The sequence below is a fragment of the Schistocerca piceifrons genome, chromosome 1 (assembly GCF_021461385.2).
Source record: "Schistocerca piceifrons isolate TAMUIC-IGC-003096 chromosome 1, iqSchPice1.1, whole genome shotgun sequence".
Lineage (NCBI taxonomy): Eukaryota > Metazoa > Arthropoda > Insecta > Orthoptera > Acrididae > Schistocerca > Schistocerca piceifrons.
In genome coordinates this window covers 844,632,917-844,660,389 of record NC_060138.1, presented here as the reverse complement: position 1 = coordinate 844,660,389, position 27,473 = coordinate 844,632,917, and the positions used below count along the sequence as shown (strand labels likewise).

General features: G+C 41.9%; 1 protein-coding gene across 2 annotated transcripts in view; it reads right to left on the bottom strand.

The window, feature by feature from the left end:
* LOC124715343 (E3 ubiquitin-protein ligase TRIM37-like) overlaps positions 1-20,502 on the bottom strand; it is a 291,007-nt gene extending 270,505 nt beyond the window's left edge. For both annotated transcript variants that reach the window (XM_047243092.1, XM_047243093.1), the window contains exons 1-2: positions 20,315-20,502; positions 3,818-4,116 (exon numbers count right to left, since the gene is read on the bottom strand). In XM_047243092.1, the coding sequence (XP_047099048.1) occupies positions 3,818-4,116; positions 20,315-20,368 (353 nt within the window). In that variant the 5' untranslated portion in view covers positions 20,369-20,502. The remainder of the gene's footprint in view (positions 1-3,817; positions 4,117-20,314) is intronic.
* Positions 20,503-27,473: the final 6,971 nt, after the last annotated feature.

Below are 27,473 nucleotides of genomic sequence, written 5' to 3'. Positions count from 1 at the left end.
TCATCTTTCCCACTAGCAGAAACCTGGGAAGGGAGTGACCCAAGGGACCCCTTCCTAGTGAGAGGAGCCAAAGAAGACTTACGCTTCTCCAGCTGAGAAGTGGGGACTGGTGTCCCCGACGGTTGGGGGGGACAGTGCTCCCAAGGTAGGTGGTGCGGGAGCAACAGGGAGGGAAGTGCCCCCCCCCCCTCCCCTCCCCTCCCCTCCACCATCAAGGGAGCAGGTGTAGTCTTCCGGCTCTGAGAGCCAACTGGAACTCAAAGAACTGAAGGGGCTACAACTGATCTCATAGCGGCGGCGTAAGAGGTGGTGATAGCCACAGGATGTGGCACTCAAATTTACTCTTGGCCTCAGAGTAGGTCAAGTGGCCCAGGGTCTTGTATTCCACAATTTCCCTTTCTCGTTGTAAAATCCTGCAGTCTGGTGAGCAAGGGGAATTATGCTCTCCGCAGTTGACACGGATGGGCGGCGGGGTACACAGAGTGTTGGCATGGGAAGGACGTCCACAATCTCAACATGTGATACTGGAAGTACAGTGGAAAGACATACGGCCAAACTTCCAGCTCTTAAAGCACTGCATTGGGGGAGGGATATATGGCTTGACATCACAGCGGTAGACCATCACATTGGCCTTCTAGGGTAATGTGTCACCCTCGAAGGGCAAGTTGAAGGCACTGGTGACAAGCTGATTATCCCTCAGACCCCAATGGACACGCCGGACTAAATGAACTTCTCATCACTCTACATTAGAGCGCAGCTTGTCGTCAGACTGCAAAAGAAGGTCCTTGTGGAATATAATACCCTGGGCCACAATTAAGCTCTAACCTTTGTGACTGGGCAGAGGATGCCGTTTTTATCAAGACTGACCATGACCGCATTTTGGACAAGCCCTCCACCTCCCCAAACTTGTCCTCCAAATGCTCTACATAAAACTGAGGCTTCATCGATACAAAGGAGTCTCCATCAGCTCTTGTACATACAAGTTACCAGGGCGAATAAGGTTTGCTGTCATCCTTAGCCTGACGTTACTCCCATGGTGCGGCCAGGAATGGGAACGATTTTGGATCATACTTCCTTGCATTGTACTGAGACTTTGAACATTTAGAGACTGCTAGCATTTGATCACCAGCAAGTGATGACATCGTACGCTTCATCGTGTGTCATCTGCCCCGATGCCACCCACTCAGACAAGGGGCCCTCCCCACAGGTACCACCCAGCCACAGCAAATGCCACCTGGCAGGATGGCCATTGCCAAGAGTCCCGATGCCCCAGGGTGACAGGCATTTACTCCTTGGCATACGAGGGGGAGTTAACAGTGCAGGCATCATCAGAGCAACTCCTGGGTTGTCAGTGGGCTACAACCAACAGGGTACATGGCGGCCCCACCACAACAGACTGGCTACCGTGCTGGATATGAGGTGCAAAGAATTCCATGGTCATTGTCGGCACAAAAAACGACACTGCATAGTGGGTGGAGCAAAACGCACCCAGGAAGGTGTCCTTGCCCAAGAGATGGAGGATGAGCGGAACTGCAATGCCACGTCGAGAAAGTGAGCTGAAGATCTCAATGCATGATGGATACGATGCACCATGTAAGGTGCCCTTCCCCAATTGGTTCTCTTCGGGAAAATTTTGAAAAATAGAGGTCAAACCCCACAGGGGACTATCACATAAAGACCAAAAGGTAAGAGACTCCTGTTAGTCGCCTCTTATGACAGGCAGGAATACCTCAGGCCTATTCTAACCCCCGGGTCTGCAGGGGGGAATCTGTAAGACATGAGAGCAAAGCACATGCCAAAACATATGTAGCTGACATCCTTATCTGTCACTAATGAAAATCTCTCTCAAACATTGTAACAACTGATGACTTTTGCACTCAGGATGAAATGAAATGACTGTATGGTACTGGTGGCCAGGTGTGCCCACCTGGGGCAGTTAGATTTGTTCATCTGAAGTTTTTTGTTCAGAATCAGTTCTATCACCCCTCGTAGCATGTACCTTTTCCTCCTGACTCACTCTGTATAACCCCACCACTAATTCCACCTACTGAGGTACTGCACTAGCCTTTGATTTTCCATGTTCTAGTACATATCACTTATTCAAGAGAATATTTCTCTCTTCATTTACTAAACTTGTATTCTCCCACAGAACATCCACAACAGGAAATCTCTTAAGATTGTATCTGGCTGCTTTCTGTTAATCTGATCTGTCAGGTGCAACTCCTGGTGCTGTATGGCTAACAGCTAGTGATAGTTTGAGCCTCTTGCTTTGTATACCGTCTACCATGTTGTAACCCATTCTGGTGGCTCTCCTTAGGACTGTCACCCAGCCACAGGATATATTGGGCAAATAACCAATACATGGAGTCCGCATGTTCCAGATATGCAGCTTAATCCTAGACATTTACTGTGAGCTGATTGCTCAAACACCAACAGTACAATCTCGTGTGACCAGGAGATTATAGGCACAGCGGTACTTGATAACCCCCAAAAGAGATTGGCTACCATGTTGGGGTTTGGACGGGTGACGGGTGGGTGTTAATAGTAATTGTGAGAACAATAAACTCTGGCAGACGCTGCATGGAGATTTTTGTTCATGATAAACCTAATAAATTTACACAATGAAAACACAGGAGAATATGGACTGCTACTTACTGCAAAGAAGACAAGCCAAGTCGCAGACAGGCACAATTAAAATATATGTACACAAAGCTTTTGGAAACAGCCTTCACCAGCAAAAAAAGAAGCACTCACCACTCTTACACACAAGCAAGCATACCTCACTCTCACATGATCACCAACTCTGCCATTCTGACCAGAGCTGCTGGAGTTGTGATCATGTGTGCATGAATGGTGTGTGTGTGTCTCTTCTGCTGGTGAAGGCAGTGGCAAAAACCTTTGTGTAAGCTTCCTTTAATTGTGCCTGCCCGCAAATTAATGTGTCTTCTTTACGGTAAGTACTAATCTGTCTTTCCCTATATTGCTGATATTCCTACCCAGAGTTTCCATTGTTTAAATTTACACACTGGATATTTATGAAAATTTACAAGTGTAGTTTGATGACTACCACTGCACATATGCTTTTCATTCCATACAAAACATAAGCACTGTTGTTGAAAATGTGTACCTTAGTGCAGAGAAGCCAATTCATCACAATTTGTCCATACTGAACATTTTAAGTAGCAACATATACGAAATTCTAAAGGTTCTATATGTTTGCCGATTAAACTAAACAGAAAGACAGAAATCAAACAAAAGCAAAAAGTTTCATATGAGGTAGCAGTGTACTTTTTACATAGTGAATACAAAATGAGACGAGGTTTAAGTGGTGCACACTTCACATTATTAGTGTATGTAGAGAGCATGATAGCATTTCTCAATACTGCTGTCACTAAAATTAATCAGAATTTCAGCAATGAATGTCTGACTGCATACAGGATGTCACACCATTGCAACTTAACGAGAAACTTAATTATGTGAATTAAATTTCTATTTTATATTCATAGCTCTAATTAAATTGACATTAAATAATCACTGTACTGCAATGAAATATTCAAAAATCTAAATAAATCACAAATTATACAACCACGTCAAACTTATGAAGCAACAACACCTACACAGTAGCTATTTTTTGGTACAAAGATTAGTTATATGGAATGTGAATATGAGTTGTTTCAGAGTAATGCCAAATCAGAATGTTGAAGTTATGCCCACATTCCACTCCCTCTGGCAAACCTTATTTACGATATTAACCAAACACGAGTGCACAAAAATCATTTCACCTTGGCAATATCACAAATCCATTTTGATTAATTACCTGTCCCTGCCCAGCAGAGTTCCACTAGGAGAGTTTGCTGCTGTTGCTGCTGCCCCTGCAGCCACAGCTGCCGCCTGCTGCTGCAGGGTATCCAGCTGCTGTGTGACCTCCCTCACCCAGCGACAGTTCACGAGTTCGTGCAGATGTAATGGGGCACGACAATGTGGGCACTGTGGTCTCTGCTCAGTTAGCCACCGTCTAATACATACGTAGCAACACAACTTTGAGCAATGAGGGCAAAGGTGTGCATCCCTCAGTTTCTCCATGCAGATGAAACATCGGAAAACTTCAGCCAGAGTCTGCGAATGGAAAGAACTTCTGATTATTAGTGAAACTGGTAGCAGAATTTAAGACTTTCAAAATATTACATTAAACTGCATCTATATTCTAATTTTTGTCAGTTACATAATTCAATAAGATTTTTGGCAACAAGGAAAATCCCATTCTGGATCACTCGCCAATCATGATATTTAGGAAAAAGAAATGCAAATAATTCTCACTGCAACAACACATCTTATACTCAGCACACAACAAAAAAGAAATAAAAAGAAACATGAATGTGGCAGACTTTCGTAAGCTCACTGGATAAAATATTGATAACTACCTTTGAAGAGCATACAGATCACTTTGGAGCAAGGTAAATGGTGTGGACTGTCATCTGCCTCGCTACTACTGATGTCAGGGCACAGGAGGGAGAGAGAGGGAGAGAGAGGGAGGGAGGAGAGAGAGGGAGGAGAGAGAGGGAGGAGAGAGAGGGAGGAGAGAGAGGGAGGAGAGAGAGGGAGGAGAGAGAGGGAGGAGAGAGAGGGAGGAGAGAGAGGGAGGAGAGAGAGGGAGGAGAGAGAGGGAGGAGAGAGAGGGAGGAGAGAGAGGGAGGAGAGAGAGGGAGGAGAGAGAGGGAGGAGAGAGAGGGAGGAGAGAGAGGGAGGAGAGAGAGGGAGGAGAGAGAGGGAGGAGAGAGAGGGAGGAGAGAGAGGGAGGAGAGAGAGGGAGGAGAGAGAGGGAGGAGAGAGAGGGAGGAGAGAGAGGGAGGAGAGAGAGGGAGGAGAGAGAGGGAGGAGAGAGAGGGAGGAGAGAGAGGGAGGAGAGAGAGGGAGGAGAGAGAGGGAGGAGAGAGAGGGAGGAGAGAGAGGGAGGAGAGAGAGGGAGGAGAGAGAGGGAGGAGAGAGAGGGAGGAGAGAGAGGGAGGAGAGAGAGGGAGGAGAGAGAGGGAGGAGAGAGAGGGAGGAGAGAGAGGGAGGAGAGAGAGGGAGGAGAGAGAGGGAGGAGAGAGAGGGAGGAGAGAGAGGGAGGAGAGAGAGGGAGGAGAGAGAGGGAGGAGAGAGAGGGAGGAGAGAGAGGGAGGAGAGAGAGGGAGGAGAGAGAGGGAGGAGAGAGAGGGAGGAGAGAGAGGGAGGAGAGAGAGGGAGGAGAGAGAGGGAGGAGAGAGAGGGAGGAGAGAGAGGGAGGAGAGAGAGGGAGGAGAGAGAGGGAGGAGAGAGAGGGAGGAGAGAGAGGGAGGAGAGAGAGGGAGGAGAGAGAGGGAGGAGAGAGAGGGAGGAGAGAGAGGGAGGAGAGAGAGGGAGGAGAGAGAGGGAGGAGAGAGAGGGAGAAGAGAGAGGGAGAAGAGAGAGGGAGAAGAGAGAGGGAGAAGAGAGAGGGAGAAGAGAGAGGGAGAAGAGAGAGGGAGAAGAGAGAGGGAGAAGAGAGAGGGAGAAGAGAGAGGGAGAGAGATCAGCAGAAATGACAGACTGGCGAAAAGAGCTATTATGTGGACATGCCCGTGACCATACCATGAAGTAAGTTTCAAAATTTGTCAGTGTATCTACATAGCCTGTTCAACCTGTCTACTAGACATGGTGTACTACTTGCAATTGTGTAGCCTGGTGTAAAGACAGTTGTTACAGACAGATCATAACCAAAAGATCTGACTTCGTCAGTGGCTATCAATTGGTTTCAAACCATTCAGAAAGTAGGGAATGTTTCCGTCTGATGCCACTAGGCGCGCACCGATCACATGTATTTTGGTATGTGCGTGCTCAGCAGCATCCATTCGTGACAATGGGAACATCTCTGTGTGTCTGGTTTTTTCGATATTCGAATTTGAAATGTGCGCTGAAACAAAATTCTGCCAGTTGTGAGGTGTGGCCTGTGATATGGTTTCTGTTGGTAAAAAACCTAAAACCCATAGAAATTTATCATGAACTGTACAAAGTGTACGGAAACAATGTAATTGCATTTGGTTTAAAAATGGCCGAACCAACGCTCATGATGAAGAGAAGAGTGGATACCCGAACATTGTGACTGACGATCTAGTCGCTAAAATTGATGAAACGATTTGTGAATACCATCGCTTCACAATAATGGAGCTTTCGCTTTCTTTCCACAAGTTTCAAAACACACACCGAAGAAAGCAGACGTCAAAAATGTTGTTTTCGCACAACTGTCCGACCTAACACAACAAACTGCACTAAAGAACTCTTTAATTCATTCAAATGGGAAATTTTCCCTCATCCGCCCTATAGCCCCGATCTTGCACCAAGTGACTTCCACTTGTTTCCCAAGATGAAGAACTGGCTTGCAACGCAGCACTTTGATGATGACGTGGAACTCTAGGTGGGCGTGACTCACTGGCTGAAGTCTCAGGTGAGAGAATTTTACAACAAAGGTCTTTCAAAGCTTGTCCACCGCTACAATAAGTGCCTCAATGAGTTTGGTGACTATGTGGAAAGGTAGTATGTCAGTCGCTCTTTCAGATGTATATAATAAAATGTATTTCTTGTACTTAGTTTTTTTAAAGCCAAAACGTTGTCTACTTTCTGAATATACCTCATACAAAAGGCTGTTATGAGTAAATGCAGGTCCATCTTGACCAGTTTCCGAACAAAGGTTGTGATACTTTGCAACGGGCTACTGTTCACAGCTGCAGAAAGCTGGTTGTCTTGAATAGGCAAAACAAGAGAGAGATAAGGACAGTAGCTAATTGGAGGCATATAATGGGGCCTGAGGAGTTAGTATTTTTCCTCTTTGTAAATGGTGCGAGGCACTACACACACCAACAGCCCACTGTGGATTTTAGGCTGCTGAGTGTGAAGTTCAAACCAGAGGCTGTACTGTGACATTTTGGGGATGTTTTTCATTCCACGACTTGAGTTGACTCAAGAGATTATGACAAATGTGATCCATGACATTCGCTTCAATGTTGTCAGTGACCACTATTACCCTTTCTGCTACATCTTCGTGACAAGGACACTACAGACATTCCCATGATAAAAGATGAAAACAGTCATGCTTCCAGTCCTAATCTCAGATGTTCCTCGTTCAGCAAATAATCAGGCATTTTGTAACACCTCAACTGGTTTTCTAAATCATCTCGATCCTACAGAAAATGCTTAGGACTATTTACAAGAACAAGTGAAACAAAGCAATCAACAACAGCAGAATTTGGTACCTCTATAGCGTGGCATACTCTAAGAAACTTTTGAACTATGTCACACCAAACTGAGACCGTTAGCAAAGTCACAGGTGATGTTACATAGTATTAGCACGATGTCTGCTGCGGGTGAAAAAGTTTTTTTGTTTGCTGTTCATATCAAATTCTTAGGTGTCACAGGATAGTTACAATTCCCTTGCCATACAATGCTAAAAGCTTACAAACAATAGTTCAGCACATAACAAATCTACAAATGCTCCAAACAAGCCATGACAAATTCATGGGTTTAAAAAGGATATAATATGATTGACTATTTGCTTATGCGTTAAATACTCCAGCTGACATACACAGCCTTGTCCTCCATGGCAAAACTTCTGTCTAACAAAACAATTTACAATACTAATTCCACAAATTCAACCGGAGTACTATGATCAAATAAACAATCATTAAGACAGAATTTGTTCAGGATCTACATAACAGAATTGCTCAAGTACGAGTTGCTACCCGAAAGTTCCTGAATGAACCAATAATAAAATTACACTTTATCACCATCACCTTCAAAGTAGTCCCCGTGGGCACGTATACAACATTCCCAGTCATTTTTGCAAGAACTGAAATCTTTGAATGCATTTTTCATGAACCTATTTAGTACCACTTGTGATTCTATTTCAATCTCCACAACTGTGTTAAATCTTTGGCTTTTTAACTAGAAATTTCATGTTGGGGAATAAAAAACGTAACTTGGTGCCAAATCAGGTGAATATCGCGGAGCAGCTGTAACTTTGGTTTTTGCCAGAAACTCTGTGATTAATGCAGTGTGTGACCTCGCAGTCACAAGGGAGGAACCAATCACCTGTGCTCCACTTTCATCAGACAAAATCTTCAGACAATTCACATACGACAGCCCCATGACATTGCATGAAAGTTCTAGATGGTGTGCCTATTATCTTCCAGTATAGTATTCTAAACAGTGTTCGGAAGTTATGCTGGTTGACAGCTGTCTTGAATAGGTGTAATCATCAAACAAAGTTCTGTAATTTTGAAAACATTTAAAACATTCTTAAGATTGACTGTCACTTAAGGCATCATCCTCAAATACTTGCTTCAACGTGCCATGTGTTTATGTAGCAGTTTTTCCAAGTCTGAAACAAAAGTTCATGCACACATGTTGTTTGCAAACACTCACCACTGTCAATTTTGTAAGACCACCTAGCACAAATCCGATTGAGCCACTAACTCTCAAAAATATACACGGTACCACCTGGTGGCATTTCACCATACTATCTAGATTCAGTTACATGTGCACACAAACAAATTCTGGGAACTTTCAGGTGGCACCTCATAGTAAGAACTGATGAAGTCTAACAGAGAAGAATATTGTCTGCCATGGACAACATTTTACATCAGTACTGATTGTCAATACGAAATAAACTTATCCAAGCTTAACAATTGGAGGATTCATTGAACAAATGACTAACTCCTCTGCATTTTTAGACAAGTTTTTATTGTCTGCAGCCAAGAGTTCATCTCCTGCGAACAATTTTGATGTGGCTGTTTCCAGTCAGTAGATATGAAGAGAGATCATAACAGAGGAAATAAAGACTAAAAAAAATTAATTCTGCAGGGCTTTGTTAATGTCACAGAGGATTGACTGTGTGTTTAAGTTCCAATACCCTGTCTCCAATATTAAAGGCAGTCTGTGTCCACATAGCTCTGCCATTTTCATACAAAAATAATTTCATATTGGTACATCCAGTCACATCAGCCTTCCTCTTTGGTCATGGAAGGTTTTTCCAGATGAGTCAGAGACTTCAGAAGTTACAATGTCTTACTAGATGATTCAATTCATGTTCATTATTGCAATGTCCCCACTACACTGTAAAACAATAAATGTAATGAGAAGCCAATGGTGATTATATTCTTTATCATAATACTAAAAACATATATGCTCCTTTCTGAAAGGAGTCTTAAATTCACTCTACTTTAGCTATTCGCGTGACCGACTGACGATAATTGCGACCTCTTGGTACGATGTTGAACCAATTAGACATACAATTACAATACACTCTCACCACTGAAAAAGTGATATATTTTTAATGACAAATTTCATTAAGGAATAAATATATTGGGAAGCAGTAGTTAGTATCCCCAGTTCCCTAAACAGGCTTCTGCAGGATAACTCTTACTGCACGTTTTTGTGCCCGGAAAACTTTAGCTTGGCTTGATGAATTACCCCAAAAAATAATCCCATATGACATTATGGAATGAAAGTAAGCATAGTGTGCCAGCTTTTTCATTTTTATATCCCCTATGTCTGACAAAATTCGCATTGCAAACAGAGATTTGTTAAGACGCTTCAGCAGTTCTGTGGTGTGCTCCCATTTGAATTTATTATCAAGCTGTAATCCCAAGAATTTAACACTGTCCACTTCTTCTATCTTCTTGTCATCGTATGTTAGACATATACTCTTGGGACACCCCTTACTACCTATTCCTTGTTAAAGTATGGGGGAAATTTGCAGACAAAATTTTTCAGCACATTCAAAGACCAATGGAGTATCATTGACATTGCTTTCTGATCTTCATTTATATTATTTCCCTATTCCTGCCAAAAAGTGTGTTTGGGTGGCACGTTGCAGCAGAAGCTTAACTCTGATACATCAGGCACAACATCTTATAACATTTGATGAGTTTTTCTGTATGTTTGCAATTCTAGAGAAGGTGTACCTTGAAAAAACAGTTTTACCACCAACACCATGTTAACGGTGAAGCTGAAACTTCACAAAAGTTAATGAATGTTCTGACGTACATTCTGCACAAATTTCAACAAAACTGGAGATTAAAACTTCCTGGCAGATTAAAACTGTGTGCCCGACCGAGACTCGAACTCGGGACCTTTGCCTTTCGCGGGCAAGTGCTCTACCATCTGAGCTACCGAAGCACGACTCACGCCCGGTACTCACATCGTTACTTCTGCCAGTATCTCGTCTCCTACCTTCCAAACTTTACAGAAGCTCTTCTGCGAACCTTGCAGAACTAGCACTCCTGAAAGAAAGGATACTGCGGAGACATGGCTTGGCCACAGCCTGGGGGATGTTTCCAGAATGAGATTTTCACTCTGCAGTGGAGTGTGCGCTGATATGAATCTTCCTGGCAGATTAAAACTGTGTGCCCGACCGAGATTCGAACTCGGGATCTTTGCCTTTCGCAGGCAAGTGCTCTACCATCTGAGCTACCGAAGCACGAATCACGCCCGGTACTCACAGCTTTCAGGAGTGCTAGTTCTGCAAGGTTCACAGAAGAGCTTCTGTAAAGTTTGGAAGGTAGGAGACGAGATACTGGCAGAAGTAAAGCTGTGAGTACCGGGCGTGAGTCGTGCTTCGGTAGCTCAGATGGTAGAGCACTTGCCCGCGAAAGGCAAAGGTCCCGTGTTCGAGTCTCGGTCGGGCACACAGTTTTAATCTGCCAGGAAGTTTCATATCAGCGCACACTCCACTGCAGAGTGAAAATCTCATTCTGAAAACTGGAGATTGTGTGTGGGGTGGCACATGAACACTGAGAACAAGATTTATATAATCACCCATGCCGGTAGTCTGAATATTTCTGGAGCCACTAATAATATACTGTTTTGTGCCAGTAGGTTGAATGTTACAGAACATGAGGTGTTAAACTGTGTATACTGTCATCACACATATTGCGAATGTATGATGTACATTTAATCACAGAGCTGTCACACATTACAGTCAAATGATATACCTGTTCCATCTCTGTAAAAGCTGTGGTAGTTTGCTATATAATTTTTTAGACATCTGGTTGCTTACGAGGTGCATTCAAGTTCTAAGGCCTCCGATTTTTGTTCTCCGGACTGGAAAGAGATAGAAACATGCGCAGTTTTAAAATGAGGCCGCGTTCATTGCCAATAGGTCCCAGAGATGGCAGCACCATACGGCAGATGGAATTTTACCGCCAGCGGCGAGAATGAGAACTGTTTTAAATACTTAAAATGGCGACGTTTTCCTTACTTGAACAGCGTGCCATCATTCGTCTCTGAATTTGCGTGGTGTGAAACCAATTGAAATTCATCGACAGTTGAAGGAGACATGTGGTGATGGAGTTATGGATGTGTCGAAAGTGCGTTCGTGGGTGCAACAGTTTAATGAAGGCAGAAGATCGTGTGACAACAAACCGAAACAACCTCGGGCTCGCACAAGCTGGTCTGACGACATGATCGAGAAAGTGGAGAGAATTGTTTTGGGTGATTGCCGAATGACTGTTGAACAGATCACCTCCAGAGTTGGCATTTCTGTGGGTTCTGTGCACACAATCCTGCATGACGACCTGAAAATGCGAAAAGTGTCATCCAGGTGGGTGCCACGAATGCTGACGGACGACCTCATGGCTGCCCGTGTGGCATGTTGCCAAGCAATGTTGACGCACGACGACAGCATGAATGGGACTTTCTTTTCGTCGGTTGTGACAATGGATGAGACGTGGATGCCATTTTTCAATCCAGAAACAAAGCACCAGTCAGCTCAATGGAAGCACACAGACTCACCACCACCAAAAAAATTTCGGGTAACCGCCAGTGCTGAAAAAATGATGGTGTCCATGTTCTGGGACAGCGAGGGCGTAATCCTTACCCATTGCGTTCCAAAGGGCACTACGGTAACAGGTGCATCCTACAAAAATGTTTTGAAGAACAAATTTCTTCCTGCACTGCAACAAAAACGTCCGGGAAGGGCTGCGCATGTGCTGTTTCACCAAGACCGCACATCGAGCTAACGTTACGCAACAGTTTCTTCGTGGTAACAACTTTGAAATGATTCCTCATGCTCCCTACTCACCTGACCTGGCTCCTAGTGACTTTTGGCTTTTTGCAACAATGAAAGACACTCTCCATGGCCACACATTCACCAGCCGTGCTGCTATTGCCTCAGCGATTTTCCAGTGGTCAAAACAGACTCCTAAAGAAGCTTTCGCCGCTGTCATGGAATCATGGCGTCAGCTTTGTGAAAAATGTGTACGTCTGCAGGGCGATTACGTCGAGAAGTAACGCCAGTTTCATCGATTTTGGGTGAGTAGTTAATTAGAAAAAAAATCGGAGACCTTAGAACTTGAATGCACCTCGTATATTTATAACCTATGGTATACATACTGTGAGGCAAGACTATTTTATTGTGTGTGAACAAGTTCATTTTTGTGTTATGCCTTTAAAACACAAAGAAGCCTTAATTTCTCTTATTTTTGTAGGCCTTAAGTGAAATGTTTGTTGGTGGCTGTAGAACCTTACTGCACTTAGCTTCAAATCTGCTTCTCTAAATTATCGTAATAGTGTTTCACAAAAAGAACGCTATCTTCCATCCACAAATTTTCATTTCAGTTCATGAAGCAGCTCCATAATATTCATGCGCCGATTGATCCTTCTGCCAACAAAACTAGCAGCTCACCTCTGAATTCATTTGATGTCTTTCTTTAATCCAACCTGGTGGAGATCCCACACACACTAGCAGTTCTCAAGAATGGGCCACACTTGTGTTCTATACATGATCTCCTTTATAGATGAGTTACACTTCCCCAAAATTCTCCCAATAAACTGAAATCAATCTTTCATCTTCACTAATGCCATCCTTACATGTTAATTACATTTCAAATCACCTTGCTACATTACATCCAGATACTTAATCAATGTGACTGTGTCAAGTAGCACAATAACAGTCATGTATTTGAACATTACACAATTTTTTTTCCTATTCTTCTGCATTAACTTATATTTTTCTGTTTTTGGAACCATCCTTCACACCAACTATAGACCTTGTCTATGTCATCCTACATCCTCCTACAGTCACTCAACAATGACATCTTCCCACACACCACACTATCACCAGCAAATAGCCACAGTTTTGCTGCTCACCCCACTTGTCAGATCATTTATGTATATAGATGATAATGTAATGACAGCAGTAGGTGAAGAGCTGGTCATAAGCGCAAGGCTCAGAAGGAAATCTCACATAAGATATTGAACTTAATTAATGGAAGGAGAAGATATAAAAATAAAGTACGTGAAGTGGGCAAAAAGGAATACAAACATATATAAAATGAGATTGACAAACAACAAAGTGGTCAGAGTGAAGGAGTCAACAGTGCGTCTCTGTAGCATGTGCCGTGATAAACTGTATTTTGTAATATAACAAAGGAAAATCAAGGCTGGAATGTAACAATATTATGGAAAGGAAAGTTGTGTGTGTGTGTGTGTGTGTGTGTGTGTGGGCTCGCACTCTATTTTTGACAAAGGATATACTGGTCAAAAGCTAATTTGTGACTGTCTCTTTGTTGTGCCTATCTGTGACTCTGCGTCTCCTCTACACAGTGAGTAGCAACTTTCCTTTTCATAATATTGTTTAAAAGTTTTGTGGTGCAAACTGTGTATAACCAAAATAACATTGCACATCATGGCAATAAGGACCAACCGAGTGAGCCACTGCATTTCTTAACACACTGACTTAATATCTGGGAGGATGAGAGTTCGCTCCGTCTGACCATCAAGATTTAGGTTTTTTGCAGTATTGTAAATCATTTCAGGGAAATGCCTGTCTTACTGTCGTAAAAACATACTTATATATTGTATGCGTATGTATATTTTGAGCTACATATTTGCACTACATTATGATGACAAATCCTATATCATTGAGAGTTGATCCCTGGATAAATAAATAAAGTAGCATAGCAGGAGTTACTAGGAGAGAAATGTGAAGCAGTGGTAGCAAGTGTTATGTGAAAGGTAGATGCCACACACAGGAAATATTTAAAACAAACCTTTGAAAAAAAAAAAAGGAGAAGAAACCTTGTGAATACCAAGAATTCAGACAAAGTCTAAGCTAAACAAAGGGAAGACTGAAAGGTAGAAACAATACATAAAAGGGCTATATAAAGCAAAGGGACTTTATGATACTATTGTGCAAAAGGAAGTAGAGAGGTGGGAGAAGGGATTTTGTAAGTAAAATTTTACAGAGCACCAAAAGACCAAATCATAACCTGCCACTTGAGGCAGAGGCCATCCAGCTAGCATCAAAATTTCTCCGAGCACCATCTTAAAAAAAGTATGCCACCTGACATGCGAGAAAGATGAGACAGTCAAAATATTGTCAGACTTCAAGAAGAATGTAATAATTTCCATGGAGAGGGGATGTGCTGTAAATATTACCACACTATCAGTTGCATAAGTCATATTTGCAAAATACTGATAAGAATTACTTACAGGAGGATGTAGACACTGGTAGAACCTGACTTATGGAAAGAAGTGTACGAAAACATGAGGCAAAACTGAGCCTCCAACTTATCTCAGAAGACTGAAGAAGCACAAACATTTCTGAAGGTATTGGGAATAAAATGCAGGCTGTAAACAATTATCTACAATTCGTGCAGAAATCAAACTTCAGTTATAAGAGCGGAAGGACATGAAACTACGCACTATTTCAGAAGGGAGAGACAGGATTGTATGTTATTCAATCCGCATACTCAGCAGCAAGGAGAAATTTGGAAAGGGAATTAAAGACAACAAGAAATTAAAACTTTGAAAGTTGCCAATGCAGGCAGCAAAGTACTCACAAATTCAGTTGAAAAGGATGGAGAGTGTCTTGGCAAAAAATGTGATAAGATGAACATTAACAAAGGTAAACCAAGAGTAATTGAATACAGTTAAATTAAATTAGTTGATGCTAAGGGAATTAGATTAAAAAGAGGCACTTATGAAAAAAAAAAAGACCAAAAATCTGAAAAAAAGTTCTACTCTTTAGAAAAGAGCATTTTATGCTGATTACAAGCATGTTTACTTTATAGCATTTCCATTTTCTGTTTGTTCATATATTCAGTTTGAGCATAATGCTTCACAGGTGCCATGCCCCTCTGTTATTTTAAAGTGTGTCAGAATACGTGATACATTCTTCTTTTCCTTACTTTTTTCACTTTTAGTTACAGATCGTAAACACAGGAGTATTATAGAAGACTGACTACCAGAACGCAAGCAGAGGCATATCTTGAAGACTGTGACTTAGCTGCAACCAGAGATATGATATATTTGTTTACTTCTTGCTTTTGGAATCTGAAACACACACACTTCATAGTTACTGCTGCATTTTTTCTATTTCAGTGTGTGTGTATGTGTGTGTTTTTCTTATGTTATAAATGACAAGGATAGAGTAATTCTGAGGATTCCTTGCTGTTATGGAGGCAATTACGCCTAATTAAAGAGATCTGGCAAATAACAAATCATCTTATGAGACATCTCCTTGATCTGTAAAAGAATCTCAATGAAAGTTTCAATGGCTGCCGAGCAGAGTGAACACCAAAACCTGTATTTGTTGGGCTGACAGTGTTGAAAATAGGAGTAATAGATGCAGTAATAACCTAATGACAGTTTTCTGAAAAAGAAAAAAGAAATAGCTATCAAGACTGGAATTAATATAGTTTAAACTACAACACTGATTGGCTGCGAGTAACCGATGCAGAGAGAGAGACAGAACTTGTTACCAAGAAGGCCCAGATGAGTAAAAGAATATGGAGGGTAAAGAAACATGTAACAACAGGAATATGCTGTTTGAATGTTCTAAACCCTGCATAGTGATAAGCAAATAAGTTCATGAATCATTGTCTGCAATTTACCAGAAATCTGAATTTTTATCATACAGGTATACTTTTCTCCTAAATGATGGAAGTTACACTCACCTAAATTGGCACATATAATTCTTCTCTAACTCCCTTGCCCACTATTTTCAGAAAATTCTAAAATATGATATGTAAATTAGTATTCTAAATTCTTAAATATGTATCTCAAAGTAAAATAAATTCTGCATGTTTTTCAGAGATTAGGAACCAAAAATGAAACTGGAGGCATAATGTACGTCTCTTCATGTTATCTATACCCTACTTGCTTTTCTGAGCTGGGCAGTCAGTGCTATCAAGTGGTATCAGTGGTACCTCAGTTAAAGTGTTCTGTTTTTAGTCTTTTGTAAAATATTATTGGCTTCACAACACAACAGATGTCTAAGTTATTTTCTCAGAAATGCTTTGACTAATATCCTAATTGTCTGTACAAGTTGAGCTACTTCTTTATAGATCAGTAATACTATGAGGGGGAAGATAATTTTAAAAATGCGACCCCGTTCCAGGACAGGTCCCCTTAACGAAGTGACATACTAAAAATAGTAACACGTTTTACTATTTGGCAGCAAAACAAGTGACTGTGGTCATAGTAAAGATGATGTAAAATGCAAAATTCCAATAGCAAGGAAAGCATACCTGAAGAAGAGAAAATGTTAACACTGAATACATATCTACATTTAAGTGTTAGGAAGCCTAAATTCTGAAAGTATTTGTCTTCCCTTCTGAAAGGGTGTAGCCTTATACGAACATAAAACACCACTAATGAATGCTTTGAATTAAAATAACTCTCTAATATGAAAGATGACTAATAACATGAACTCCTACACAAGTAAACAATTTAATATGTCTTAATGTACATAATGAGCCCACAAGCATGTTTTTAGAACAAAAATTTTAAGGATGTTTGTTGATCAGCAATTAAAATGGGATAAACTTAACAGAACTCTTGGGAAAAGAATTATCGCAGCAGGTTGTGCCCTACAAATAGGCCTATTAAACACAGCGTGTAATAGTTCACGCCTAAGAATTTAATAGTTTCCGGGTCGACCGAAGCATCCAATCCCACCCATCGGCTTTGACGCGTGATGTAAGGCTGTTGTGGTGTGTGATGTCGTGGAGTTTGGTTTGTGAGTGTGGCGTGTTTGTAGGTGTCGTCATGTTGCCATTCGTTGTGTGTTTAAGGGTTTTGTGTTGTGTGATGTAATGGGTACAATCATTTAGTTGTTAACCATAGTTCAGAGTTTAAAAATTATGAGACGAGGGCTTGTACAAATACTATAGAGTGGACGTGGGGGCCGTTAAGTCAGTTCTTGGGAGGGGGAAGAAGTGCTCATCCAACCTTCAGTCTCATTTAGATGAGTACTGTTGGCGGAAGAGTGTCCCTGATGGCTATTGTTTTTTTCGGTTTTTTAAAAGTGCTATTAGTGAAATGTATAGGCCGAAAGTGGGTGGTTTGGGTGGGTGGGTTGCTGCGGCTCGGGGCGGGGGTTAGTTGTTGTTAGTCTTTGTGAGGGAGAGGGGGGGGGGGGGGGCAGTGTGTGTGTGTGTGTGTGTGTGTGTGTGTGTGTGTGTGTGTGTGTGTGTGTGTGTGTGTGTGTGTGTGTGTGTGTGTGTTTGTGATTTAGTTGTGGAGGATCTATTTTGTTGCAGTTTTTGTTGAGCTGTAGTGCGTGATTGAGATTTTTTTATTTTGCACTTGGTTTTTGTTTATGGGTATTATTTTGGGGTGAGAGAGGAGGTTGGGGTCTTTCTTTTGGTTGTGTATTTTTTCATTTTTGTGTGTGTGTGTGTGTGTGTGTGTGTGTGTGTGTGTGTGTGTGTGTGAGAGAGAGAGAGAGAGAGAGAGAGAGAGAGAGAGAGAGAGAGAGAGATATATATATATATATATATATATATATATATATTGTGGTGTATTTGTTGTGTGTTATGGTCGAGGGAAGTGTTCCATTACAATGTGTGGTTGTGGTTGTCCGTGTTCAGGTATCAGGAGTCGCTGTTGAGCTATATAGGTCAAGGGAAGTATTCGATTCCAGAGGATATTGGGTTTAGTGGAATTTGGGGAGTTTTGTGTTGTTGGTTTTTTCGTCGTTTTGTGTGGTTTTGTATGGGGGTGGGTGTCTAAATTTGTTTGTCTTTAGTTTATGCCCACCCAAAAACCAACAATTTCCCACACTTGTCCCATTAGTGTCATTAGGTTTTTTGTGGAACGTATGTGTGTTGGTTTTTCAATGTATTTTCGTGTTTATCAAGTTTACGTAATGATGTCATAGGCGCCATATTGGATTCGTGGTTTATGGTTGTTTCCACCATATTTGTGAAGTCATGGGCCAAAGCAGATGTCATGGGTCAAAGCATATTGGTGGACTCTGATGCTTCTGTATTTCCTAGTTTCCATACACACATTCTATCATGGCATAACATTCTGGGGAGCAAATTCCCAAAATATGGAAAATGGATTCAAACTACAAGAAGAGGCCATCAGGATAATGAGCATGTCACAAACGAGATCACTGAATCGAGCTACTGAAAAAAAAAGGGGGAGGGGCTATTTGATATTTCTAAATGAGCTACAGTTTCTATGCAGGAAACATTGGGCAATATGTGGTAAACACACTGCATACATGATCAACTGGATAGAAAGAATAAAGTTAAGACCTTAGCAAGGACTAAAGCGATACAATAAACTTCTAAAAAAGATTGAAAATAAAGGTACTGTGTAAATTCAAAATGTGTCTTCAAGTATATTAACGGAAAAATGTTTTTACTCGCTTAGGCCTACAGAGTTAATGCAATAAATATTAATACAAATTAATGATCAGCCTCACCAATAACAAAATCTATAAAGAAGATGGATATTTTCATAAAGAATACAACATATGACTAGTTTGTAATGATTCCCTGTAATGTAAAAACCAAAGCGTATTATTGTCGGCATCTTGCAATTCTTTCCTCTTGTTGGAATCAGGTTCTTTCCATTAATTTAATCTTGCCTTATATAATCCAGGAATAAATAGGCCTAGTGTATGAATATGTATGTCATGATTTTCTAATGTATATCCTGTTTTTAAACACTACTCATACATCGGCTATAAATAAATTCATATATTTAAGCAAAATTACAACACCCATACAAAGAAATTTGCGCGCAGATGCTTTAATAAATTAATAAAAATAAAACAGAATGAGTAGCTTGTATAAAGTGTGAAGCAACACCGAATAAAATGAAGCTGAAAACTGAAGGCACAAGTTGATTAAATGGAGGTTATTGGTTGATAGAACATATTGTGACACATCAAGGAACTGTGAATTTTTAATTTGAAGGGTTTGGGTGACTGTCGAGGTAGATACTACAGTCAACAGGTGCAAATGGATGTACAGTAGTAGTAGTTACGGGCAGATGCGTTGAGCATCAATTTATTTCATGACTGAAAATGTACAAGAGGCCCATAACACTTCAGTGATGCAATATATTGATCTTCAACCGTTCCTCCACATAACAACTTTGGCCAAAAAATCTATTCATTTTGGACAAATGTACACGTTTCTTCAGCACACTGGACCATGGTTAGATACCAATCAATTGAAATTTTTAATATTACTTTATTAGTGTTACATGTAACGAAAATCGTAATGCACGAAGAAGCAATGTGTTAATTCACACCAATATTTGTTGCATGTATCGTGTTCAACGTATTTTAATAACATTAAATAGTTTACACCGCCTAACGTTCTGCCAAATTACTTTTATTTGATCACGAACCGGTTTTCGGCTCCTTAGGCCGGCGTCACTGTCATGTTGGTCCAAGTGGCGACAGTAAATTCAATTATCAGATTTTACTTTACAACTGCAGACAGCACTCTGTAGCTGCCAAAGCTGGATGTGTAAGAATTCGTGAACAACATGATCTGTATACTCTTCTCAATGAAAAAAAGCTTTTTGGTTTGTAATGAAAATAGTTTGGCTAAATAAACCATTTGACAGGAACTTTTTTTTTTTACATTTGACTCTCATACACGGATACCACTGTCGCTTCAATATTCGCACGAAAACAATATCAGGACCAACTGAACTGCCACTTCGCTAAATGGTGTCACATAGAACAACAGCTCTGGAACTGTTCTGTTTGGCGATACTGGCGTACAAATGCATAACAGGCCGTTTGAAAGTAGTGTCAACAACTGAATTCCGTGTATTACCATGATTTCTCAACGCAGCTTCTGTTCGTGCTAGATACAATGGTAACAGTGTAAACATGCTCAGATGGCATGTCAATAGCAGGTGACAGCTACTACCTTACAACGTCCAAGTCTGGTTACCGGAATGGAAATGTTACTACGCTTGTTAGAAATAGTGTGTCTGATCCCAGGACCCAAAGTTTGACTCGTTCGCAACTACAGTATGTTACTCTACAATAATTGCCACAAACCTCTACGCTGTGTTCATCAACATTCGCGTTCCCATTTTCGGATCGGCTAGCCATTGTGAAATTAATAAACTAATTCTGGTTGGAATGTTTTACACAATACTGTTCGTTGCAAATGTTTGGAGACGATATGGCCTAGCTACTGACAACAAACTAACGCCGCTAAACCTCCATAGTTGCAGCTTTACATGACAAACACATCCAAAGCACAGGAACAACAGTTAACACAGTTTGTTCGCTAACAAAGACCTTAACCATCACAATTTGTTTAGTTCCATTTGAACATAAAGACCCTTTTCCCACAGGCATCATAGAAAATAGAAGCCACGAATCAATTCTCTGGAACATGGTAAAAACGTCACTGGCCTTCCTAACATTCCACTAAAGATTTAAAAAAGATCGATTCACATTCAACGAAACGAAATGGAACGTGACAAGTCTACAGTTCATATCAATTGGCGGCATTCACATAGGTTGTCAACGAAATGGAATAGGACGCAAAGGTGCGTTAACGTAAAGACTTCACGGAAAGAAAATTTTGATATATTACATTTTATTAATACTTGTCCCATAGATCATGAATATGACATTTCGTAATGACGTGGAACGTGTCAGTTTAATATAAGTTTTCATTACGCAGTATATTGGTTGGCTATTTATGTTGATAAGCTATCTGTCATACTTTTAATGCTATTTGGCAAATGATCAAGGATTTTTGTGTCAGCATAATTCATCCCTTTCTATGCCAAAGTCAGATTTAACCCATAATAGTGAAGCTCATCCTGCCTTCTAGTGTTGTAGCTATGTAGCCATTGACGTTTCTGCGGAGTACGGCGGCACCGCCTGCTAACATCGAATGTTAACCTCTTCTTTCCGTATCCCCCATGTTATAACAGTGGAATTTCTGCTTTTGTGTTTTCTTAATCTTCAATCAGGACAATCAGCCTCATTTCACATGCAGCCAAAGTGATGTTAAGAATAATTAATAAAATACTTGAAAAAGTAATAGAGGAGAATCTCGGCGAGGAGCAGTTTGGCTTTAGACGGAATACGAGCACCAGAGATGCAATAGGGCTCCTACGAATATTGGGAGAAAGATTTATTGAAAAAGGAAGAGACCTATATATGTGCTTCATCGATTTAGAAAAGGCATTTGACAATGTGGTTTGGGACAAGCTGGCGACTATTATGAGGGAAAAGAGAGTGGACTGGAAAACCAGAGGACTTATAAACTCACTGTACCTTAGTCAAAAAGTTTCAGTTAAAGTGAGAGGAGAAAGTACAAACTGGATCAGACTAGGGAAAGGAGTAAGACAAGGATACTGTTTATCACCTACTCTTTTCAACCTGTACTTGGAAAATATGATTGACCAATGCTCATTAGATGACAAAGGAGTAGAAATTGGAGGAAGAAGAGTAGGATGCCTGAGATTTGCTGATGACATGGTCCTTCTAGCCACAGGGGAAAAAGAATTACAGGATTTGGTGGACACCATTGCAACTAACGGAAAAAATATGGAATGAAAATTAACACAAATAAAACAAAAGTATTGGCAATACGAGGAAATAAGGAAATAAAAATTGTGCTGAATGGAGAAACACTAGAACAGGTGCAAAATTTTAAGTATCTTGGAAGCAGGATAGACACCGACTGGAAGTGCACCACAGAAATTAAAACAAGGATAGCAATGGCAAAAGAGGCGTTTTATAAGAAAAGGAGAATCTTCTGCAGCGGTCTGGACAGAGAACTCAGAAAGAGACTCATAAAATGTCTTGTTTGGAGTGTTCTTCTACACTCCTGGAAATGGAAAAAAGAACACATTGACACCGGTGTGTCAGACCCACCATACTTGCTCCAGACACTGCGAGAGGGCTGTACAAGCAATGATCACACGCACGGCACAGCAGACACACCAGGAACCGCGGTGTTGGCCGTCGAATGGCGCTAGCTGCGCAGCATTTGTGCACCGCCGCCGTCAGTGTCAGCCAGTTTGCCGTGGCATACGGAGCTCCATCGCAGTCTTTAACACTGGTAGCATGCCGCGACAGCGTGGACGTGAACCGTATGTGCAGTTGATGGACTTTGAGCGAAGGCGTATAGTGGGCATGCGGGAGGCCGGGTGGACGTACCGCCGAATTGCTCAACACGTGGGGCGTGAGGTCTCCACAGTACATCGATGTTGTCGCCAGTGGTCGGCGGAAGGTGCACGTGCCCGTCGACCTGGGACCGGACCGCAGCGACGCACGGATGCACGCCAAGACCGTAGGATCCTACGCAGTGCCGTAGGGGACCGCACCGCCACTTCCCAGCAAATTACGGACACTGTTGCTCCTGGGGTATCGGCGAGGACCATTCGCAACCGTCTCCATGAAGCTGGGCTACGGTCCCGCACACCGTTAAGCCGTCTTCCGCTCACGCCCCAACATCGTGCACCCCGCCTCCAGTGGTGTTGCGACAGGCGTGAATGGAGGGACGAATGGAGACGTGTTGTCTTCAGCGATGAGAGTCGCTTCTGCCTTGGTGCCAATGATGGTCGTATGCGTGTTTGGCGCCGTGCAGGTGAGCGCCACAATCAGGACTGCATACGACCGAGGCACACAGGGCCAACACCCGGCATCATGGTGTGGGGAGCAATCTCCTACACTGGCCGTACACCACTGGTGATCGTCGAGGGGACACTGAATAGTGCACGGTACATCCAAACCGTCATCGAACCCATCGTTCTACCATTCCTAGACCAGCAAGGGAACTTGCTGTTCCAACAGGACAATGCACGTCCGCATGTATCCCGTGCCACCCAACGTGCTCTAGAAGGTGTAAGTCAACTACCCTGGCCAGCAAGATCTCCGGATCTGTCCCCCATTGAGCATGTTTGGGACTGGATGAAGCGTCGTCTCACGCAGTCTGCACGTCCAGCACGAACGCTGGTCCAACTGAGGCGCCAGGTGGAAATGGCATGGCAAGCCGTTCCACAGGACTACATCCAGCATCTCTACGATCGTCTCCATGGGAGAATAGCAGCCTGCATTGCTGCGAAAGGTGGATATACACTGTACTAGTGCCGACATTGTGCATGCTCTGTTGCCTGTGTCTATGTGCCTGTGGTTCTGTCAGTGTGATCATGTGATGTATCTGACCCCAGGAATGTGTCAATAAAGTTTCCCCTTCCTGGGACAATGAATTCACGGTGTTCTTATTTCAATTTCCAGGAGTGTATATGGCGCTGAAACATGGACTATGAGGAAAAAAGACAGAGAAAGGCTGGAGGCTTCTGAGATCTGGACATGGCGGAAGATGGAAAGAATAAGTTGGATGGATAAAGTAAAAAATGAAGAAGTACTGAGAAGAGTGGGAGAGAAAAGGCAGTTACTAGATGTAATAAAGAGAAGAAAAGGAAACTGGATTGGGCATATATTAAGAAAGAATGACGGACTGATAAAAACAGTTTTAGAAGGTTATGTAGAAGGGAAAAGGAAGCAGGGAAGGAAGAGATTCCAGATACTGGATGACATGATGGACGGTACAACATACAGCAGCCTTAAGAAGGAAGCAATGGATCGCAGAAAATGGAGAGGCAAAGGACCTGCTAATATAGCAGATAACTGATGATGAATCTTCATTTTACTGCTTGTTTTATTTTCATGGCACAATGCAAATGTTCCATGAACCCTTTGATACTTGAATTTTAGTTTGGTTTAGTCATATCAGTCCAGCGCAATATGATGTGATGAGTCTAGTTTTATTTATGTTATTTTTGGTGTTTGCCCTCGATGTCAGAATTAATTGTTGAGTAACTTTTATGAAGCCACAGAAACTCATGGTCTTATCTTTTTTAGGAGTAATGGTTGAAATCCCTGGGCTAGCAGGACAGAACATATGCGGTTATATTTGTGGGAGGGGCCAAAATAAGTGACTGTCAGTTGCACTCAATATATCAACTTTATTTGTTGAAGTACACAACCACACAAGCAAGAATCAAAAACTCTCAAGGTTTTAACGAAAGACCTCCTTTGATTTAATTTAGATCGGCAGAAGACCACATCGAAAATCCAAGGCACAAGGCCTTAGCAAGGAATTGAAGTACAGGAGTTCTTCACGAGGTTTCACTTCTTTAGAAAGAATTTTTTTATCTTCAATATAAATAGGGTGAAAGCCTTAGCTTAAACTTTTCCATAGAACTCGGCTGAAGGCCACACATTAATCAAGAACAGTGTTATGGCTTAAGGCCAAGACAAGGATTTTCAATGTTTAATCTAAATAGGCTGAAACTCAGCTGAAGGTCATATATCAACAAAACAACTTAATGGCTTAAAGCCTAGGAAGAAGAGCTTTCAATTTGAAAAGGCTGAAGGCCTTATCTTAAAATATTTCGTGTAAAACTCGGCTGAAGTCCAGATACTAAAGAATAACAATCTTATGATTTAAGGAGAAGACAAGGATTCTGAATGTTTAATTTAAGAGAGTTAAAATTCGGCTGAAGGCCACACACCATGCAGAAAACAATTTTACAGCTAAAGGCCTAAAGGGATAGCTTCTAAATTTCAACTAAAATAGGCTAAAGGCTTTATCCTAAAATGCTTCACATAAAACTCGGCAGAAGGCCACATACAAAACCCAAACAATCCCACGGCTTAAAGCCAAGACAAAGAGTTTTCTAATTTTTAATTTAAGCTAAAAAACTCAGCTGAAGGCCACACACAAACTAGAAACTATTTCTTATGGCTTAAGGCCTAGACAAAATTTTGATTTGAAAAGGCAGAAGGCCACATACCAACTTGAAAGAAATTTACAGCATAAGGCCTAGACACAAGGAATTTTCAGTTTTAATTTTGAAAGGCTGAAACTCGGCTGAAGGCCACATACCAAGCAAGAAACAAATTTTTTTATGGCTCAAAAAAAAAAACATTGCAATTTTAATAAGCTAAAACTCGCCTAAAGGCCACACAGAGTACTAAGACTAAAAAGAAAATCGCTATGAAAAATGCAATGAGCGACGCTCAGAAGGTTCCAAGGGTCAGCCTGGGAAGGTAACACCAACGCATGTTTAGGTGAGACAGGCAGCCAGACGACACCCTCTTAATCGGAAGGCAACCCAACCGAAAGCCAGCCAACAAGATCAGTTCTGCTCAAACCGACCAGCAAAACGACAACAAGGTATCAATAGCACAATGTTCTGGATACTGGTGCCCAATCCAGCGAATAAACGCCCAAAACTACCAATAACACCTCAACATGACGAGGAAAACACATTGCCGAAAACTATATCAACAACCAGGGCAGGTAACCGGAACGTCAACGGCCACAAGGCAGAACATACCGCTGGTACACTTAATGAAGGATTGAATTAAATTAAGTTACACATCACACAGGAAAACGGCGGCAACGCTAGCCGACTTCAATACACACACATTGATGCTCACAGGAATCTCCCAGAAAGCGACAACCAGGATCAAAAGAAGAGATGTGATAGCAGTTGAGGCTTGATAATAGGTTAAGTGAGCACTCAACTTTAGTGTCCAGGATCGGTGGGCAATGAACTTAGTAACACTCCCAAGAAGCAAAGCACCTCACAGCTCCAACTGTGCATGCACACAGCCAGCGGCTCCGGCCTGACTATGCGCCATGGAGACTACCTCACTACTCTGCCTCAACCAACCGACTGCCACACACCAGAAACGGTGCAAGACCAAATACACATCAGCCAATGAGACGACGGACTGAACGACCAACCAACGGTCGTTCCCGCTCCAGCGTGCTTCCGTTGGACAGTGCATGTGTGTCGCCAGCGGTTGGCAAGTACTGGCTGTCCGCACCTCATCGGCACTCCATCCTCGACTGAACTGCTGGCCCGTCTCCGATTGAGCCCCCAACTGAGCTCCAGACACAGGACGACCCGGAAATACTATCAGTCACTCCAGAGATGGTACAAGAGTGCACTTATCGATAAGCGCTGCTGCTGCCACTCATGGGCAGTTAAGGCAGGAAGTTAGTGGCACCAGTAAATGGAATAAGAAAAGAGGTGGCAGTACCACGAGAGAAAATGACAAACAATAAACAGGATGAACACGAGCCACGCATGGCTCAATGGCGGACATGATAATTTAGTGCCAGTGAGGTGTCCATTTTGTTATTTGTCTATACCAGGGACATAGCAGCTACGTTTTATGCATGTAGTTGAATTGGTTGTCTGGGTAGTAGTTGTACTGAATGTAGATGGACGATGATTCGCCAAAAGAATTAATTTGTAGTTAGGTTTTTGTATGTGGGATGATAAAATGGAAGTTTTGTTTTACACAGTTGAATTAACGTAGAGATAGAGCATACGAAATGGTGGAACACTGGCTAATTCTGGATGAAGTGCCTGATTTAACTTAATGAATGTGTGTGTGTGTGTGTGTTAACATACGAATTGGAGCACAAAAGGCAGAGAAATTTCGAACTTAATTGTGAGTTAGACACTGGGAAAGCAAATCAGGTTCAGTCACAATTGGAAGTCAGACGAAAACAAGTTTGGGTTGAGAGTGCCTTCCGTTCCATATGACCCAGCAGTGGTCACATTAATCAAGCCCTTCACAAGCAAGGCAACGTAAGATGTAACAATTTTTATTAAGTACATTAGGGACACTGTGGAAGTGCATGGGTGTTTAGACAAAATAATCTTGCATGTTGCTAGTATGCATTTGGCAGAGGATGTCGAAGCATATATGTATACCATGCCACCTTGAGTTGCAGTTGTTGGCTGCTGGACTGTGCCACCATTACCAAAAGCACAATAGTGCACAGTTTTTTCAGGAGAAAGTATGTACTTTGTTGATGCAGCATAGTAAGTCTGTGGAAGCAGTCTCTGTTATGTGCTGTGCCCTCTTGTAATATGTTGTGCTTCCTGTCTGGATGAGGAAAGTGTGTATGATAGGTGGATGGCCAGTTTCCTCTCACTACAACACGAAATAGACACATGTTTAAAAAACACTTCAATGCAGGAACCAATTGATACTTCAGTGATGTCCAGTCAAACGACATGCTCTAATTCTTGAATTCCAAGTCCATATCAGAACTATATACAACGGCGAACTTCCCCTCACAGCTAACTACGTTGTGAGGCAACGACTATAACTGTGGAAGACTAGAGCACAATGTGACCTAAGTCCCTTTGTGAGGTAC